An 18,374-nucleotide genomic window follows, 5' to 3' on the forward strand; every position below is an offset into this window, starting at 1 on the left:
CAAAAACTACATAATAATAATAATTAACTTTTTATAATAGCACTTTTCAACAAAAAAGTTCACAAGGCAATACAATGATAAATGATGTAAAAGTAAAGACAATAAAATAAACTATTAAGACAGAGTAGCGCTAAAATAGATCAATAATAAAATATTAAAGAGGTACAACAACGTAACAAATATGTACACGTGGATATGGTACTTGAATAAATGTCCTTAGTTATTGTCCACTGCATTCTGGCAACAGTTTAAATGTAATTTAGTGTAGAAACTCAGTATAATTTACAGTTATGATAGTTTATAATTGAGAAAAACTGCAGCACACTTTCGTAAAGGAGCTGATCTAGCCAGTAATCTGAAGTGCTGATTTTTGTCATTAATATTTTTAGATTTTTTTTGTTTGTTTTTTTTGAAGTCCCCCTCAACTCAAAGATCTGTTTTTCGTCTTGTTCCTACACTTGAATGTTTGAGCTTCACTGTGCAGAATGATGTATGTGCAGAGTTTGACACCAGAAGGCTGGCCTACTAGCATGATTTGTGACATCACAACTAGTTTGGAAGCCTTTCTTGTCTAATATTCAACTTATACAAGTGTAATGTGGAGACTTGAAGCTTCCAGTGCACATAAACTGAGAATAGACTTTACAGTGAAGTAGGAGACATCTTGTGTCTGGCAGTTAAACTTCTGACATGAATTATATTTTCATATTTATATATTCTGAATTTTTAATGAGAGAGAAGGATTTGATGCCTTTTTTTGTGGAAAAACCATATCAGATACATTATTATTCACAGTAGAATATTTTATATACATATTAAAACAGTGGTTCTCAACCTTTTTGGTGTCAAGGACCCCCAAATTAATACACATCAGGCTGCACACCCATATTTGATAAGATGTAGCCTCAGGGATCCCCATCTGATAAGATTCAGTTATTCCATAACTGTCTATACTGTAGATTGGCAGATTAATATTCTTATAAATTCTCTCATTGGGTCAACTTCTAGTCAGTGAAATAATTCAAGATTCATATATTTTTACATCCCATTATATAAGTATAAGAGAGTAAAATTTGGGGGTTTCAGCTCCTCAACATTGCAGCAACAATAGCAATAAAATAATAGGAATAGCAGTAAAAATAGTACTAGAAATACAATACAATAAATAATATAAATAACGCATAGTGTGTGTGCGTGTGTAGGTAGGTAAATAATAGTGAAAGTAAATTATTCGCCACTCTTCTGGGGACTCCCTGGAACCCCCTCAAGGACCCCTGGGGTACCTCAGGTTGAGAACCTCTGTATTAAAACATGCCTGGAGGGGATCTCTAATGAACTGTCGCTTTACCTTGAAAGGAAAAGCGGAAGTGCGTCGTCGTGATTGTGGCTAACTTGACGCTACCGCAGCAGGAAGAGACAGACAGCCCGGTTTGTGTTTGCTGTGGCTGACAGCGTGAAGGAAAAGATGTGATAGTTTCTCTCATCATTTAATTTTATTTTTAACATAAGGTAAAGGTCAGGAGCAAATGATTAATTTCAACCTGTCAAGTGTTTTGCTTCTCAGAGGGAAAATGAAGATGCTAGTGCGGACAAGTGCAGCTGCACGCACAGCCCGCTGTTTCCGTTAATCTCCGAAGGTATCGTTTCTTATCTTTCACCACTGAGAACAACAACCTTTATTTAAAAGATAGAGCTTTTTGCTAACCATGTGTGTTTATGTGGACCCGCTGGCAGTCCAGTCACCATGTCAAGACTCTTGTATTGCGGGCTAACGTTAGCTAACGTCAGGTTAGCTGTAAAATCTGACGTTAAAAAGGGGAAAGTAACGTTAATTTTTACTCCCCTAATGATGTGTTGAGTCCAGGTGCGTTAGGGTAACCTGCTGGTGGTGTGACAGCCAACTGCTATAGTGAGGAGATGTTTTCAGTGTATCTAAGCTCTCAAAAAAGCTGAAATTGCAACTTATAAAAGCTTTAAATAGACTCAAGCTATCTGCAGTAACCACTGTCATTTTGAATCTGTCTTCCTTCAGGAGGACAGAAAATCACATCACGACCCTGATGTTCAGTATGTTTGTGTTGCCTCGTTAGGCCCCGCCTCCAAGGAGAAGGACACCTATCAGTGATGGTTATGGAGGATGATGGACGTCCCTACAGCCAATCAGAGCCAGACACCCTGCCAGCAGTGGGCGGGCCAGAACGGCTGGTCCACAGCTTCTCCTCAAGGACCTCCTCCCTTCAACCCTCTGCCCAGCTTTCAGCATCTCAACCTGGGCTTCACTTCTGACCAGATACCCTCCTATGACCACCTGCAGCCATCCAACCAGGGCTGCCTGAGCCACCCCAGAAACAACACTCATCATAGCTTAGTGTATTCTAATAATGCTGACCACAGTGTGCAGCATAGCGTTCATGATCCCCATGTTTCACCCATAGTTCCAGCTTCAAACCCAGGAAAAAATATACCTCCATGTTCTCTTCCCCTTATAAATGAAAGAACGCAGTCTTGCAAGCTCCAACAAATGTCACTCTACTCCCCTCACGGCCCTCACCAAGCAATATCTGCCCCTTTCCAGGCTCCATATACACATCAAGGTTTACTGAATGGACCTCAGTCGCCACATCAACCCTTTAGCCCTCCATCATTTGGACAAAATGTGAATCAGAGTCCACAGTTTACATTTGATAGGGCGAATGTGGAGTCTGCTGTCAATGCTGGATATATCCACAATCATGCCGTGCCCACCTCTCCTGTCCAGCAGCAGCCTCAGTGGACTCTCCCACCTTACAACAGAGGTATGTTTATCAGTAACATGCTAACATGCATGCTGCAGAGCCTCCCACACACAGACTCACAAATTCATATGAGGTTGAACTAGCCCAGGTCCAGCAGCATTGATCAGTATAGTTAAAAAAATAACTTCAGCGGCAAGACAAATTGCACTATAGAACAAAGCACAGCACTTACCCATCCATAAGCAATCTAATTATGTATACAGAGCATCACAGGTTAGCCCCATAATGCAGGATTTATACCAGCATCATACTGATCACAGTGTTTGTCAATTGTTAGTCTTTCAAGTAAGTGCTGCAGTCTGACTGAAAATAGCCCTCTTATGTCAGAATATGATCTTTCCGCCTGCATCATCTAACTCATTTGTCTTCTCCTCAGGAGCCATAAATGAGTTTGTCCCTGATGCAGCTGCACAGGAGAGGAGCAATGCGCCACAGGTGGGGAAACAGCATTTAAAACGTATTAGTCTATAAAATAGTGATAAATGCCCACCAATGTTCTCCTGAGTCCACGGTATCATCTTTAAATGTGTTGTTTTGTTCAAAAATAGCAAATGAAGTCATCAGCACTCACAAATAAGTATGTAACACTTTTAATAATGCACAGCAGCAGAAGGAAGCGGATGTGTTTCAGCCTTAGGCTTTCCTCAGCATTTCTGAGACATATGCAGGTGTGACCCCTATTAAACAGCAGCCAGGGACCTGCCAGTGATTAACAACCAGCTAATACGAAGCATCAAAACAACATCATAAAACTAGATACTAATAAGACAAATTAAGTCATGAGAAGAAGTATGTCACGTTTTGTTATTGCAAAAACCAGATAAGTAACCAATTGATTTCCACACATATGTAAACTCAAAAATACCCATCTGTATTCATAAAAAAACAAGACAAAAACAGTTCACCATTTAAGCCCCTAGGATACTCTGTCTGTAAGTGTATCCAATAGGCCTCTCTTTGGAGACTGTGGCTTAACAGCCTCATTACCCATGAACCATAGCCTACAATATTCATGGCCAAGTGTCTGGCTACAGGAGACCTCTCATCCTTATTTCTGATGCTACTCTTACACTCAGAGATCCTAATTCTCAATTCCCGTTTTGTCTCGCCTACATAACCTACCTACATAACCACAAAGGCATTCCAATAGGTAGACTACATGTGATTCATTAGGCTGACTGCATGTGATTCATTAGGTAGACTGCATGTGATTCTACACCCCTGACTTTATTTTTTCTGCCTGTGTGAGGATGTAAAAAAAAAATAGTCCCATTCAGTCGTAGCATTACAATTCACACAGTTCAAACAAGGAAAGACAGCTTAAAAATGTTTTGTTTTCTTCAACCCACAGTCCAAAACCCAAAAGATATTCAGTTTACAAAGCTATAAAACACACAAAGTTGGAACCAGAGAATGCTTTTTTTTTTTTTGCCCTAAAAAAGTTTAAAATTGTTTCAGCTGTAGTAGAGATTCACCCTCTGCTAGAGCAGCTGCTAGCAGTTTTTTGTGTTCACTGGTGTATTCTTGTCAGTTTAGTGCTTGGTGATGTACTCTAGGCAGTAGTGTCTTTGAGATATTTTTATGAGCTCTCAGTCTTTTGATTTTTTTTTTTTTTTTTTTCTTTCTGCAGTCTCCCAACTCTGAGTCTCGTTATGGCCTGGACCCAGAGCTCCTTCCCAGTGCTGTAAGTCTTAGCATCTTTTCTTGGCTTCTAACTCTCACTTATTAAAAATGTCATATATATATTCATATAGTCCTATATGTAATATAAATATTGCCTGAATTCAAACTCTTTACTGGTAAGCCAGTATGCCAGCTTATATTGGGTAGCATTCTGCAGCTTTTCAAAAGGCGGGTTCACAGTTTTTCTGATCTTTCTTAAAACAACAGTGAGGTGCCCAAATGAACATTGAAATAGGTTTTCCTTCCTGTAATCGTTCCACCTGTTCATACTGGCCATTACATTAATGCCTTCATAATGCACTTACAATGTAAGTGATTGGGGACAAAATCCACAGTCCTTCTGTGCAAAAATGTATTTATCTGAAGCTTCAGTCGTCCAAACGAGTCAAATCAAGTAGATAACTTTCAACGTTTAAGTCTTTTTAGTGCCAAAGTCCCTCTTTTTGTTACTATACTTCCACCACAGCTCAACAGGGAAACACTGTCCAAGCATTGAAAGCACATTTGAAGGAAATCTTTTAATAGCCAGTATGAACAGGAGGAATGATTACAGGGAGGAAAACCTCCTTCACTGTTCATATGGACACCTGACTGTTGTTTCAAGACAGACTTGAAAAATTGTGAACATGCCCTTTAAAATATTCTGACCTCATTAAACTCATTACAGTTTTTGATTGACAAGGTTTCGCCTCTCTCTCTCTCTCTCTCTCTCTCTCTCTCTCTCTCTCTCTCTCTCTCTCTCTCTCTCTCTCTCTCTCTCTCTCTCTCTCTCTCTCTCAGGTGAAAGTGATGGCAGAGGACAGGGCGGAGTGGGAGGGGAAGGTCTTCGTCTCAGAGCCTTTTTCCCATCTTCCTCCTCTAGCAACTACTTCCTGTATCATAGAGGACAGAGGTAAACACACACTATAATGTCTGTATCTGTGCAACAGTGTGTTTTATCCACTACTATGAGACCAGATTTGATTCTTCACACTGCATCAAAATTACCTTAAAATTTCATCTGATTTATACAACCAGCAAACGAATGTATTTAGTACTTTGACACCTGATTACATGTATTATTGATGGAGATAAATTAGACCTAGGTTTGGTGATATCAAACAAACATCACTGTGATGTCAGGTGTGGAATTTTGTAACATCGTCAGCTCTTTGTTAAACCTTTAGATTAATTTGTGCTTGTTAAATGCTGTCGGCCAACAGTTTTTTGGGAGAAGTAAATTGGTCAGACATCAGAAAGGCTTGTGACAATGATTATTTTTGTCTTCACTGAAGTTGTTCAGAGCTTCTCATGTTCAGATTAATATTTTTTTGAAACAGGCAAAACAAAATCAGGCGTCATTTTGGTAAAGTGATTTTGATTTTTGGACTGTTGGTTGGATAAAACAAGAAAGTTAAGGATGATACTTTGTACTCTGGGAAGTAGCAATGACTTTCCACAGAGTAAACATAATAAAGAAAATAAGTGGCAGATTAATTGATGTCGCGGTCCTCAATTATTGACCTTGTCTCTGCTGTTACAGGTAATGCGAGTCCTTGTGTCATCCGCTCCACCTCATACTGTGTGCCCTGTGAAGGTCAGACCGCCCTACTCAGCCGTCTGCCGCTGGGAGCTCTGGTCACCCCTCTGGCAAAACAAAACGCTAAAGAGGTGAGTTTTTATCATCTCTGCTCATTCTATACATATATTAAAAATAAAAACAAATACGTGGCTTATTAATGGAACAAGGAACTACAACTAGGCTGATCTTTGCGTGGAAGTAGAGCCATTAATCAGCATTTTGTAACATTAAACCCATCTGCCATTTAGAGTGAAGGTATCTGTGGGAGTATAAACATGTGTATTAATGCTTGTGTGTCTAATATGTGTGTGTTTGTTGTCTCTAGAAGCCCCTGCCACTGTGCAAAGAGCCAGAGTGTGTTGTGGGTTGTTCCTGGTGTGGGGCCTCTATGTGCCCTGCCATGGGCTGGCAGGACTGTGGTCAGAGGTTTTACTGCCCCTTCTGTGGGAAACTCAACGAAGGTAAAATTAAATACCGAACATTAAAGGATTCAGGTGATGTTAATATTTAAACTGTAGGTTCAGTTCAGATTGACAAAACACAAGGCTGTTTTTTTTCTCACATCATAGCTACAGTATGGTTTCAGTTGTCTCATAAATGCCCCAATTAGAGCCTCAACGATTAGTTAATTAATCGATTGATAGAAAATTAGCATTATCATGTTAATTGAATGATACTTTTAGTCATTTTTTAAGCAACAATGCAGTTTCTCATTTGTGATTATTCTTTAAGAAATAAGTTTTTCTGTGTCAGATATGATCGTAAACTAAATATCTTTGGATTTTGGACTGTGGATGAGACCAAACATGACATTTAAAGATGTCATCATGAGCTCTAAGAAATTTAAATAATCAATTTTTCACAATTTTCTGACATTTTATAGATTTATCAGGAAAATAAACAGAAAATTAATCATTAATGAAAATAGTCATACGTTGCAGTACCTGCAGCTGTCACCAACAAACTGGAGGTCTAGAACGGAATAAACAGAAATAATATTTTAATAGAAATAACAACCATGCTGTAGAAGAGAAATCAGATCGATTGGTAGTTTATCAAGTTTGTTGTTTCCTTGTCATACAGCAGCCGTTTTCTCTCCTCTCTTGCGTTTCAGTGTCGTGGCAACACTACCAGCCAACCAAAGGAGTGGACGGGTTCCGGGTCGATAAAGACACAAGGCCTGAACTCCATATGGGGTCGTATGAGATCCTCAACTCTCAGAAGGTTAGTTTCACTCTCTTCAGTCTAATAAATGTGTAAGAAGGGTACATGAATCACCACATTTGTGAGGATTTCTGTAACTTGATATAATTTGATTAATTTATTAATTACCAGACATTTAACAAGCAGTAATGCCAAAAAATTGCTGTCTCGAGCCTCTCAAATGTGAGAATATGTTGCCTTTAAATGTTTTATATGATTTGTAAATTGGATATGTGGGGATTCAAGGCTGTTAGTCGGACAAAATAAGGAGTTTGAAAGTGTCACTTAAGAGTCTGGTGAAGAGCAGGATTAGTGTTTCTACAATAATTGGAGAATAACAGAGGAAAGAGTCAAAGCTCAGCTCCAAAAGGAATTCCTTCAATAACATAATGTCGCTCTCTTACTTAAAAAAAATGTTCACCTTGTTACTAACCTTCAAAGACGTTTGATAGTCTCTGAATCTAATGAGGAAATATGCCGTGTGTGTGTATAAATTGTTGTATTTTATCTCAGGGTGAACCTGCCGCACTGATTCTAGCCATAGATGTGTCTGCCTCAGCACTGAGAGGAGGACATTTAGAGTTTGTAACACAACAAATACACAGTCTGCTCACCTCTCTGAACAGGTAAAATATACTCCGCCCTCGCTACATACGCATACACACACATTCTCTCACAGCTCGCTCAGTAGTATCCCTGTACAGGATTGGAAATTCGAGTTTCATCTCATTTGCGTAGGGAGGATGGTGACGTCCGTATCGGTTTGATGACGTACGACAGCAGGATCCACCTGTACGACCTCAGCCCCGCCCTTTCTCGCCCACACATGCTGGTCATCACAGAGGCGGAAGACCTACAACTTCCTGTGAGGGAGGGGCTTCTGGTGTCCCTGAAAGACTGTATAGAGAGCGTTGACAGGTAACAGCTGTGACAGACGTGACTCTGTATGTTGAACTGAAGCGGTAAAAACTGAACTTTGTACATATTGCTTATCTAATATGTTATACCACACCAGTATAACAGTAGTGTACTTTATGTTCTGGCGAGCTCAGTTTTTGCTTCTACATTATAATTTAGAAAGCAATCACTTAGAATCAACTGAGCCCAGCAGCTAGAAGAGAACCGATCAATAAACCATGTGCAGTGGTTTAAAATTATTACATGTCAGAACTTTATTAAGTATTTAAACAATGCATCACCAATTTAATATGTGCTGCGGTTTAAGAGAAATTTGATGTTTCAGGATCAGATGTTTTTTTTGTTTTTCTAATCTTAAAATAAGAAGCAAAAGACAACGATGGACCCCAAGTAACAGTTTTGTTAGTTGAAGGAAGGGTTGATGTTTGTTCCAGCAAAGATGCGAACTTGTCAAGCATTTCTAATACAGTCCAATTAAACTGACACTTAAAGCAAATACCTTTTATAGTCTTATTGGACTTAACTACATCGTCAGTAGCCGTTTTTTGCCCACATGTAAAAGAGATGCTTCGTATACTCACTACCAGAAAATCTTGTCTGTGCTCAGACAGTAACAAATGCTTTCCTGTGAATAAAAGTGATCAAGTGAAAATGCCTGTGCTACTTTACTGAAAATTATTTCATCTCTTTGGTACCTTTTGGTATTAAGTTATACCAACTTTGAGTGGTTTTATAATCTGTCTGTTGTCTCTGTGTGTGTAGTGTGCTGCAACTTATTCCTCAGTTTAGTCTGGAGTGTGATGACTCCAGTGGAGTTCCCATGGAGCTGCCTGTTAAAGCAGGACTAGCCGTACTGCAGGTCAGTCTTCAATGAGTTTATTGGAAGTTAAACTTTTTTATTTTGGAGCTATACGACTAGGGATACAATTATAAACCTGATTATTTTGCAAACTGTCAATGATTTGTGGGAGAGATGTTATTTTACTGACAGTTGGAGTCTTAGTTAAAATATTTGATAAAGACTTTGCTTTCTGTAAGGCCCTGAGTTCTCCTGGCAAGTTGCTCATCTTCCATACCGCCCCTCTGATAGAGATGGGACACACACACTCCTCCTCAGGGTTCTTTGGCTCCAACAAACCAAAGGTAACACACAAACACACACATACACACACATACACATACTGTACACATTCAGTATATTCTGTAATATACTGACAGTGTTCCCAGAAAACTAAATTGGGGGCAGCAGGGCAGTAAAGATTGCTGTTCAACCAGAATTGGAAGGTGTCACACATACTGAAGTGCCCTCAAGCCTTCCCCCCGTGTCTAGACAGCGAGCGTGTCAGTCGTGTTTTTGTCACATGCACGTCACAGGCAACAGATACGCTCTCATTGTAATCTATGCGGCTGCCTGCACCGGTTCCGTGCAGGCTTGCGTGTCATGAGCGTAATCGTGACCTGAAGCGTTGATTTACGTGTCAAGTCTATTTTCTTCCGTTTTACATGCGTCACTACAGTCGTGTTTTGGGCTCTGAGCACTCTCAACACGCAGGTGACCTACGCTCAACGCTGCACCTGAACGCCTCCGGTGTAGACACACAGACGGAGCACTCGCTGCTGCTGCTCTGCTGACGTGCTGCTGACGCTACATTTGCTGTCTAGACACGGGGTTAAGCCCTACGTACTCTAGTGGGCGCTGCTCTGTAGCTGACCTCTGACCTTCTTGTACATGTACTTCATACACAGGTATGAAGTAGAAAGTTTTGCTGTTGTATGGTTGCATAAATTCCCTCCATATTTGTTTCTCCCCCCCAGTCCATCTTTCAGCCGTCGGAACCAGCCGTCTCATTGGCCAAGCAGTGCGTCAGTCAGGGCTGTGGCGTTCACCTTTTTGTCCTCTCCCAGCAAGACGTGGGCGGGGCTTGGCCGGGGCACATTCCATATCTAACAGGTGGAGCTCTGTACACCTACAGCCACCTTCAGGTATATCAACAGTACTGCTCCAAGTGTAGGGTTAGAAATGGCAGTTAGAAATTTATAACATAAAGAAAATCATAATTTTAATAACTAATTAGCTGTTGTGATCTTTTGTCAAGTAAAAATATAAAACCGGTGGCTGGTTAGCGCTTCCTCTGCTTGATAAATGACTGAAATGACTGTGGATCCATGTATGTTGCAATTGTACTTTTTCTGAAACATGTCACAACAATATATCAGTGCCTCAGAGCTTTGAAGCAATATTAGAACTTAGAAGTACTGTATTTAGATGTATCTTGGTAAAAAGATGACTATTTGGGATATACTATGCATTCAGATGAGATTTATGTCCCATCATAGACTGGTTTGTTTTTAATTTCCACTACAGGGGGAATTGGACAGGGAGCGTTTTAGCGCCAATCTAAAAAGGATCGCAGAGATGGACACAGGCTACAAGGCTGAGCTCAGGATTTTTGTTAGCAAAGGTGAGAGATTTTATTTGCGTAATTATGCAGACAGAATCCTTCAAAAACACCCGCAGTGCCACTTTATTTGTACCTGTCCCACCAGATTTGCGTGTGTCCGGCTGTTATGGGCTGTTCGTCCCCGGTCCTAGCCCAAGCCAGGTCACCATGGCGACCCTCGATTGGCAGACAACACTGGCTGTGGAGCTTGCACACACCAGAGCTCTGGATAAGACGAGAGGTGTAGCCATACAGGTGGGTTTATTGTTATGATCATCACCTTACATCAGAAATGTGTGGAATTTACAAATCTACAATGGTTAATAAATATATATTTTAAAAATAGGCGACTACAATGTCACAGAATTTAATAATGTTACTTCTTAAGACCATGACCATACAGTAACTCAGTGCAGACTACATTCTGTTTCATGTGCTTAATTTGCAGTTTGCACTACAGAGTATCCATGTAGTTTACCTTCCTCTTAATGGTTACCACTGTATAATCCTCCTCTGCCCCCTCCTGTCCGTCAGGTTGTATTGTCTTACAGCACGCAGACTGGAGACAGGAGGACCAGGGTTCACACTCTGACTCTGCGGTGCTCAACCCACCTGCAGGAAGCTTTCCGGCACTGCCAGGCCCAAACACTACTCGCCTTCTACTGCAAGAAGAGTAAGGAACTAGTACTATAGATAAATGCATTATTTACCTTACTAAAAGTGTAATGCTTCTCAACCATGAGCATCATCATCAACATCGTAATTTCTGTTCCAAAATATAGGTAATAACAATATATGTTTTTATCCAGTTTCACAAAAATATATTGCTTGAAAAAAAAAAACTTAATATGAAGTTCATAGAATGAAATATACAGTTTATACAAATTAAATCTACCGATTATCCATGCTAATATAAGTTATGTCTAAACACAAGTTTGCTATTAGCATCAGGATAATGATTTAGGTGCCACATATAGCGCTATTACTGAACATTTATTAATATCAAATGAAAGTTAATATCATAGTATGATATCTGCCAATGATTGACATCATGATCAAAGTAACTTATGGACACTCTCGTACCTGAAATATTGATGTTGCAATTGTTTATCTAAATTAAGACCAAATTTCTCAAAAGCTTTGTTGCTTTCTGTCACTAAGAGGATTTTTACTACCCGAAACTTCTGTTATTTTGCATAACAACATCTATAAAGCAGTCCAAATCTGAATCGTAAATGTAGTGCAAAATGCAATGTACAGTATGTATAGTGTAAAATAAATCCTGTCTCCTTTCTAATGGTCATATTTGTTTACAGTAAATCTACATTTGTCTCAAAATTCAAGTGGAAGTAATTTATCGAATTCTAAATGAACCCCACAAGATTACAGTATATTGATCTGTGTTGTGACGTGTCTGTCTAGTGTATTGCGCCGTGTTGGAGCGCCCTCTACAGGAGCTGAGGGAGGAACTGCAGACAGAGGTAACAGAAGCGTTGGCGTCCTACCGTAAACACTGCTGCTCTTCTTCAGTGTCTGCTGGACAGGTGAGATCATTTACACATGAGTTTACACATGAGAATATTCACTGTATGGTTTCAAATTCTTCCACATGTGTAGTTTTTACTTTATATCTTTGGTGTAACTCGGCATTAACACCAATTCATGAGCAGCAGCAGGCACTCTGGTCGCTGGCTGCTCGCTGCCAGCCCTCTAGCAGTCATCGGCAGGGGGGCAGGTTGTTCAAGCAGCGCTGCAGACATCATGTTCGGTTGTGGCCAATATCAAGTTTGTAGAAATGTCATTCAGCAGGCTGACCGTGAACTTGACAAGGATACAATTTTCCATGTTTCCACTGTGTATTGCGTCTAGTCTATATTTCTGTCATTTAAAAAATAAAAATGCCATTTTACTTTCAAAATTACATTGTTGGCTGAGTAGGAATGGAATGGAGTATGGAATAAAGCATCATAGGCTAATTATAGATATATATCTAGAGCAATAATTATAGAAATAGCCTAATATTAATATAGTAGTGACAGATGTTTGCTAGGAATTTTAGTACAGTGGTTGCTGTGGGAAGAAAATCAAATCCCGATCTGCAATTGGTTGCTTCCTCAGCGGCGTCACTGCCAATCTGCATAAAGTTAAACTCTGCTCAACTTCAACCTGTCTTTCTTGGCACTGGCATCGCGCTGCTCGCTGCTGCCAAGGCATCTGAAGGCCCTTTGTTGCCAGCTTTCATTGAGAATGAATGACTGCCAGCTGTTTTTGTCACTTATGAATCTTTGGGTGTGAGTGTACAGTACATTAAGTGTGCTAAAGCTGTGACAGTCAAACTGCTATTTCAGATTTGATTCAATTTTAGTCATTACCTCCATCCTTCACTACATTCTCTTTGTAAGTTTGTTTTACTTTACAAACTAAGTTTAGCCTCATACGTCATGTTCATCTTGTTTTGTCCTTCAGTATCTTTACAGCTGTGTCAAACTTAATTAACAGATTTTTTTTTTATGTGTGTGTGTCCTGTAGCTGGTCCTCCCTCAGTACCTGCGAGCTCTCCCCGTTTACATCAACAGTTTGAGGAAGAGCGAGGTGCTGCTGCCAGGCCTGCGGAGCTCCGTCCACCAGCGGCTGCAGCAGCGCTGCCAGGTGCTCGGCATGGACACGTTCACCACCGCCACACACTTCTACCCTCTGCTGCTGCCTCTGGTCAGTACGATCAACACACAGTCCTGATCACAGTCAGGCAGACAAAATATAGAAAGGCAGAAAATATTGACTCTCTAGATGTAATCTATTTTAAGTGTTGTCTTATGTTATTTAATTTAGATAACTCAGTATGTCATACTGTATTTTTAAAGCTAACCATTGGCTACCATCACATAAGATTAATTTTTATTGTGACCAGACAATGTTACAGTCAGTAAATGTGTCAGACACTCGAGAGAGATTTACTTGAGAGAAATTTTCCCTCATTTGTCATCCGCAGCCACTGTCAGTTGACGGTTCCAGCCCTTCAAACCCAGAGGAGGTGCTGCGCTGCTGTGCCGCCAGCCTGGAGCCCAGAGGTCTGTATTTGGTTCATGCACCCCTCACCCTGCTGCTCTGGGTGGGCAGCCAAGTCCCAGCATGCACCTTGGTGGAGCTCTTCAATACCAGCTGCTTCTCCTCTCTGCCCTCTGGAGAGGTGAGAGATTAGAGGGATGTGGGTATATACATCTACAGCAGAAGATTTAGCTAAGTTACAGTACATAAAATGACATGGCAATGGCATTTTAGTCTATAATTTATAATAATAAGCATAAAAACTACATAAAATTGTTAAAAGTCGGCTATAAACAGTATTTTATAAGGTATCAGGTATGGTTATTAGGAAGAGGAAAGCAATGAGTGAGGGCAAAGGAAATGGAAATAGGTCTGCAGGTGATGAATTATAAGAACTAGTTTAATATGAAGGTTGATGATGTGTCTCACCAATGAGCTCAGCTGTTTTTATAGTGACACTAATTTAACCCTAACAGCTCTAAAGACACGGCTGAAAATATTTCTGACCGGCCACGAAAAGCAGTGTAACATTTATGTGGGTTAACAAGTTCTCAGTTTACTGTTCATTTCAAATGTTTGTTGTTTATGTGTGTTCTTCCAGACCAAGCTCCCTGCTCTGGAAAACCCTCTGTCCATCAGTATTCGATCACTCATCAACACACTAAACTCCCAGATACACTGCGCCCGCAAGGTGAGCTGGAGGCAAAATTTTCCTTTTTCAACAAGTCGGCATTGTGGCAGCTTCACAAGCCGGCCTACATCTGTGAATTTATATATATGTATACACACATAAATTTCAATAGTGACAACCAGTAACACTGCTTCTTAAGCTGCGTTCATGTTATGTCAGATTTAGTGTAAAGTTCAGCTGCCACATGGAGAAACCAAAAAAGTAGAAATTAAAGGTTCTATGTTCCTTTCAAGTAAAATGTTGGAGATTTTTTGTGAGCTCTAATATCTATCTCTACCTTGGTGTCTAAATTAAGTTCATCTTCATAGTTTAACTGAGAAATTTTGGATATATAAGCTACAGAATTTCAGCCTACAGTATTTCATGTAAGAACAAGGAGACAAACCTTTTATCGCCAAACTTTCCATTCGTCAAACTGTTTTTAAGGATACAGAGTTGGGTTACATCATTAGAAATTTTGAAAAAACAGAAATGAAGTTACGGGGAGAAGCTGAGGAATTAAATTTGCCTCCAATGTGGTTGTTCACATTTTATTTAACTTCTTCTCACCTGGTTTTAAGGCACCATCATGTGGTGTACATACAGCTACTGTCCTCTCATTCAGAGGTGGTGACATGTTGCTCTGGTGTGGACCAGGTGTGAGGATTTCAATGTTTCCCTGCAACTTATTCAAACTCTGAATTTTCATGATGACTCTGAAAAGCCCCAATAACCCAAAAAGCAAAGTCAGAGACGTCACTGTGCTCCACATCCACATCAGAGTCACATCAGATCAAATAGATCACAGCGGCTGTTGACTGATGATGTCACCGTCTTTCTGTCTTAGCTGTGGGTGGTGAAGCAGGGCGACACCTGCGAGGAGACCCTGCAGCGCCACCTGGTGGAGGACAAGAGTCCTAACGGAGGAGCGTCGTACGCAGACTTCCTCTACCATCTCCACGTCAACTCCGTCCGAGTGTTGCAATGACCGACATCGCACACACACACATTTTCTGACCTGCCTGGCTGCATTATCAGGGTATCTGCAGGTCTGGAACAGTCTTAAAAGGCGTTGATTTAGACTTCCTCAAAAAAAGGCCTTAGAAGGTATTTAAAACTTTTAAATTTCATTCACAAAGGTCTTAAATATTTTTTTCTAGCCTGCCATAGACAGTAATGTTAGTTATAAAATGTATTTTTTTGTGGTTTTAGTAAAACCTGGCCCGAAAATCCTCATTATTGTTTCAGACCTCTAACCTTAAATTAATTAGTTATTTTTTAATTGGTTTAATTGGTCAATCTATCCATCCTTCCATTCATCCATTTTTTTTTTTGCTGCTTATCCACATTTTAATGGTAATGATTGGTATATACTGCCAGGAAATAACGACAAAAAATTAAATTTAAATAAATTGCACTTGGTAAATAATTCTAGTCCTTATCATCACTAATGGTTTTTATTGATATCTTTCATATTTTGACCATGAAACAGGAGTTTAATCGCATTCTCTGTTGTATTTAAAGAGTTTTAAATGTACCTTGGTGAAGCCTGCAGAAACCCTGATGATGTACAACAAGAGCTGACACCGCAGCGTATTCAGCTAAAAATAAACAGTATTACTAGACAATAGTATTACATTATAATTTGGAAATATTAAAGGCCTGTTGTCAGAGAATCAGACAGCATGGGGACATTTTAAGAAACACATGATTTAATTTATTTAACGACTGCTGTGATATAATGTGTTTGTGTGACGTTGAATGTAATCCATGTTGTTGTCAAAATGTGTTTATGATGTTAATTTATTCCTGTGTCATTGCAATTCTCTAATCCTTGCCTGAGAATTGCGCGTGTGCGTGTGAGAGTGTGCGTGTGAGAGTGTGCGTGCGTGTGTGTGTGTGTGTGTGTATGCATAATCTCCTGTAAATAAATAAAGGTTTTAATTGAACCTTGATTGAAGTTTTACATGGTTTTGTTTCCTCAGTGCAGTTCAACTAAGGAGACATGTTTCATTAACATCACACGGAAACGTTTTTTTGAAGCGGTGAAGCTTTACGTCATCCTGCGTCAGCAGATGAAGTAGATCTGCAAGGATTAATCAATTAATGGCCAACTACTTAATTAATCACCAGCTATTTTGATGATCAATTTATTGTTTTCAGTTAGAAAATTTCCATATTCTCTGATTCCAGCTTCTCAAATGTGAATATTTTGTTTTCTTTAGTCCTCTGTGATAATAAACTAAATATCTTTGGGTTGTGGACTGTTGGTCAGGACAAAACAAGACATTTGAAGACGTCACCTTTAACACTTATTTACATTTTTCACCATCTTACCACATTTTATTGGCTAAACAACTACTTGATTAATTGAAAATATAATCGACTGATTTATCAGTAATGAAAATAATTGGTAGTTTCAGCCTTAAGATGAATATGTGACTCATGAAGCAGAAAGGGCAACTGTCTAATAAGTCCAAGTGGCCATTAAAGCTAATTGGCGGCAATAATGTTGCTGTGAGGTTGGGAAGCATTCGAGCATGTGGCTGGGGTTTATTTTTGTTTCTATCACGTGTTCTGAATCACTCTACAGTGAATTTGATTGGCTAAACCATCTAATAAGAAGACACTGTTTCATGAGGCTGAAATTGGTCTTTGTAGGCGAGATGATGTTGGAATATGTGCAGTAAAAACAAATGATCTAAAAGGTTTGTAGCAGTTTGCCTTTGATGCACTGAAATTGTCTGAAATATAAGTAAAGGTGGGATTTTTTGACATAAAGATTGATTCTTGATATTTCTGTTTTTTCACCTGGTAAATTATTGGTAAGAAGTTGAGATGAGTCTTTGTAGCTATACATTTTCCCTGCAAGAAATGATTTGTTTCTGAGACAATTGAGTTGATTAAAAGCAATCATCTCTAATTGCATGTCAGTTCTTTTCTGACCCTCAGTCTCATTTCACCTTCATGAGTCCTGGAACTCCAATCACTCAGCTTTCATTTTTGGATTTCATTACCTTGTTATCCTCTCATGCACAGTATTCATCTCAGTAAACATCTGTGCAGAAATGAGCTCCCTTCAAAAAGTATAATGAGTTTCTCCTGCTGTCTGTGGGTCACGATGTTCTCTGTCCAGTTTTCGAATCCTGCACGATGTCACAGCTCAGGATTAATGTCGTTTTATTGGCGGTGTGTCTCACTTTGGTGAATTTTCAGAATTCTTGAGGATCCATCACAACTGCATACCTGTAAAGACGTGTAGAGAGCGCTTAGAAACTGCATTTAGACAGTAATAAAGGCCTAAACTGTGGTTGGCTCAACAATTTCCTAGGTAGTTGGGGTTCTGCCAGGAGCAATATGGAGTCATGACAGTATTTTTAAAATCTCGTCTACAGCCGTGGAGCATAAAGCCGTTTTACATCAAGCCTTGCATATTATTGCAGTGAACAACATGCAACGAATGCTCAAATGCTTTGATGACTGCAGTATTTCTATAATATTTCTATAGTGATCGACTGTCTTTACTGTTTTATCTACAAAGCTGTCTCCAAACCCAAGCACACTGTAGTAGTTTATTGCTGTCATGTTTGAATTATGTATTTCTAAAACTGCAGTGGTGGAAATCCAATATTTCACCAAAAATCAAAGATTAGAGAAAAAGTCCAAAAACTGAAAACAGATTTGTGTATCAGAACTTTGTTTTTTCTTCTTTCCTCTCCCATTAATCATCTCATGACCCCTCAGATTTATCTGGTGAACCTTTGGAGGGGCCCGACCCCTAGGTTGGGAACCACTGGACTAAACTAGCTAACTGTATATTAAGTAGTTGAATCTAGCTCCACCTCCAGCAGCTACAACAGTAACATGCTGCTCTAACACTGATGCTTCAGTATTAATAATCTATTGATGTCATATATAATAATATATCAATAATATATCAGTCAGAGGGACCAAGACTCCAGTAAAGGATCTGAGTACTTCTTGCACCACTGTAAAAACGTATTGCAGGGTTAATATGCTTTTCCTGTCATGTTTGTAAATCAAACGCTGAAACATTT

General features: G+C 39.6%; 1 protein-coding gene across 3 annotated transcripts; it reads left to right on the forward strand.

Annotated features, from left to right (window-relative positions):
* The first annotated feature begins 1,371 nt into the window (after nt 1-1,371).
* On the forward strand, nt 1,372-16,400 carry si:dkey-13n15.2 (protein transport protein Sec24C). 3 transcript variants are annotated; one of them, XM_042422485.1, is made up of 22 exons: nt 1,372-1,467; nt 1,565-1,637; nt 2,091-2,795; nt 3,172-3,230; nt 4,426-4,479; nt 5,259-5,370; nt 6,001-6,128; nt 6,365-6,500; nt 7,154-7,263; nt 7,756-7,868; nt 7,981-8,160; nt 8,923-9,019; nt 9,199-9,303; nt 9,976-10,143; nt 10,526-10,622; nt 10,708-10,856; nt 11,136-11,274; nt 12,024-12,145; nt 13,131-13,310; nt 13,591-13,788; nt 14,248-14,337; nt 15,164-16,400. In XM_042422485.1, exons 3-22 carry the CDS (start codon nt 2,138-2,140, stop codon nt 15,302-15,304), a joined length of 3,036 nt encoding a protein of 1,011 aa, XP_042278419.1. In that variant the 5' UTR covers nt 1,372-1,467; nt 1,565-1,637; nt 2,091-2,137; the 3' UTR covers nt 15,305-16,400. The 3 variants fall into 3 exon arrangements, with proteins under 3 accessions (XP_042278419.1, XP_042278418.1, XP_042278420.1); XM_042422484.1 differs by having other exon boundaries at nt 1,373-1,637; XM_042422486.1 differs by lacking the exon at nt 1,565-1,637 and having other exon boundaries at nt 1,373-1,509.
* Nucleotides 16,401-18,374: the final 1,974 nt, after the last annotated feature.

This window comes from Thunnus maccoyii, chromosome 9, assembly GCF_910596095.1.
Source record: "Thunnus maccoyii chromosome 9, fThuMac1.1, whole genome shotgun sequence".
Classification (NCBI taxonomy): domain Eukaryota; kingdom Metazoa; phylum Chordata; class Actinopteri; order Scombriformes; family Scombridae; genus Thunnus; species Thunnus maccoyii.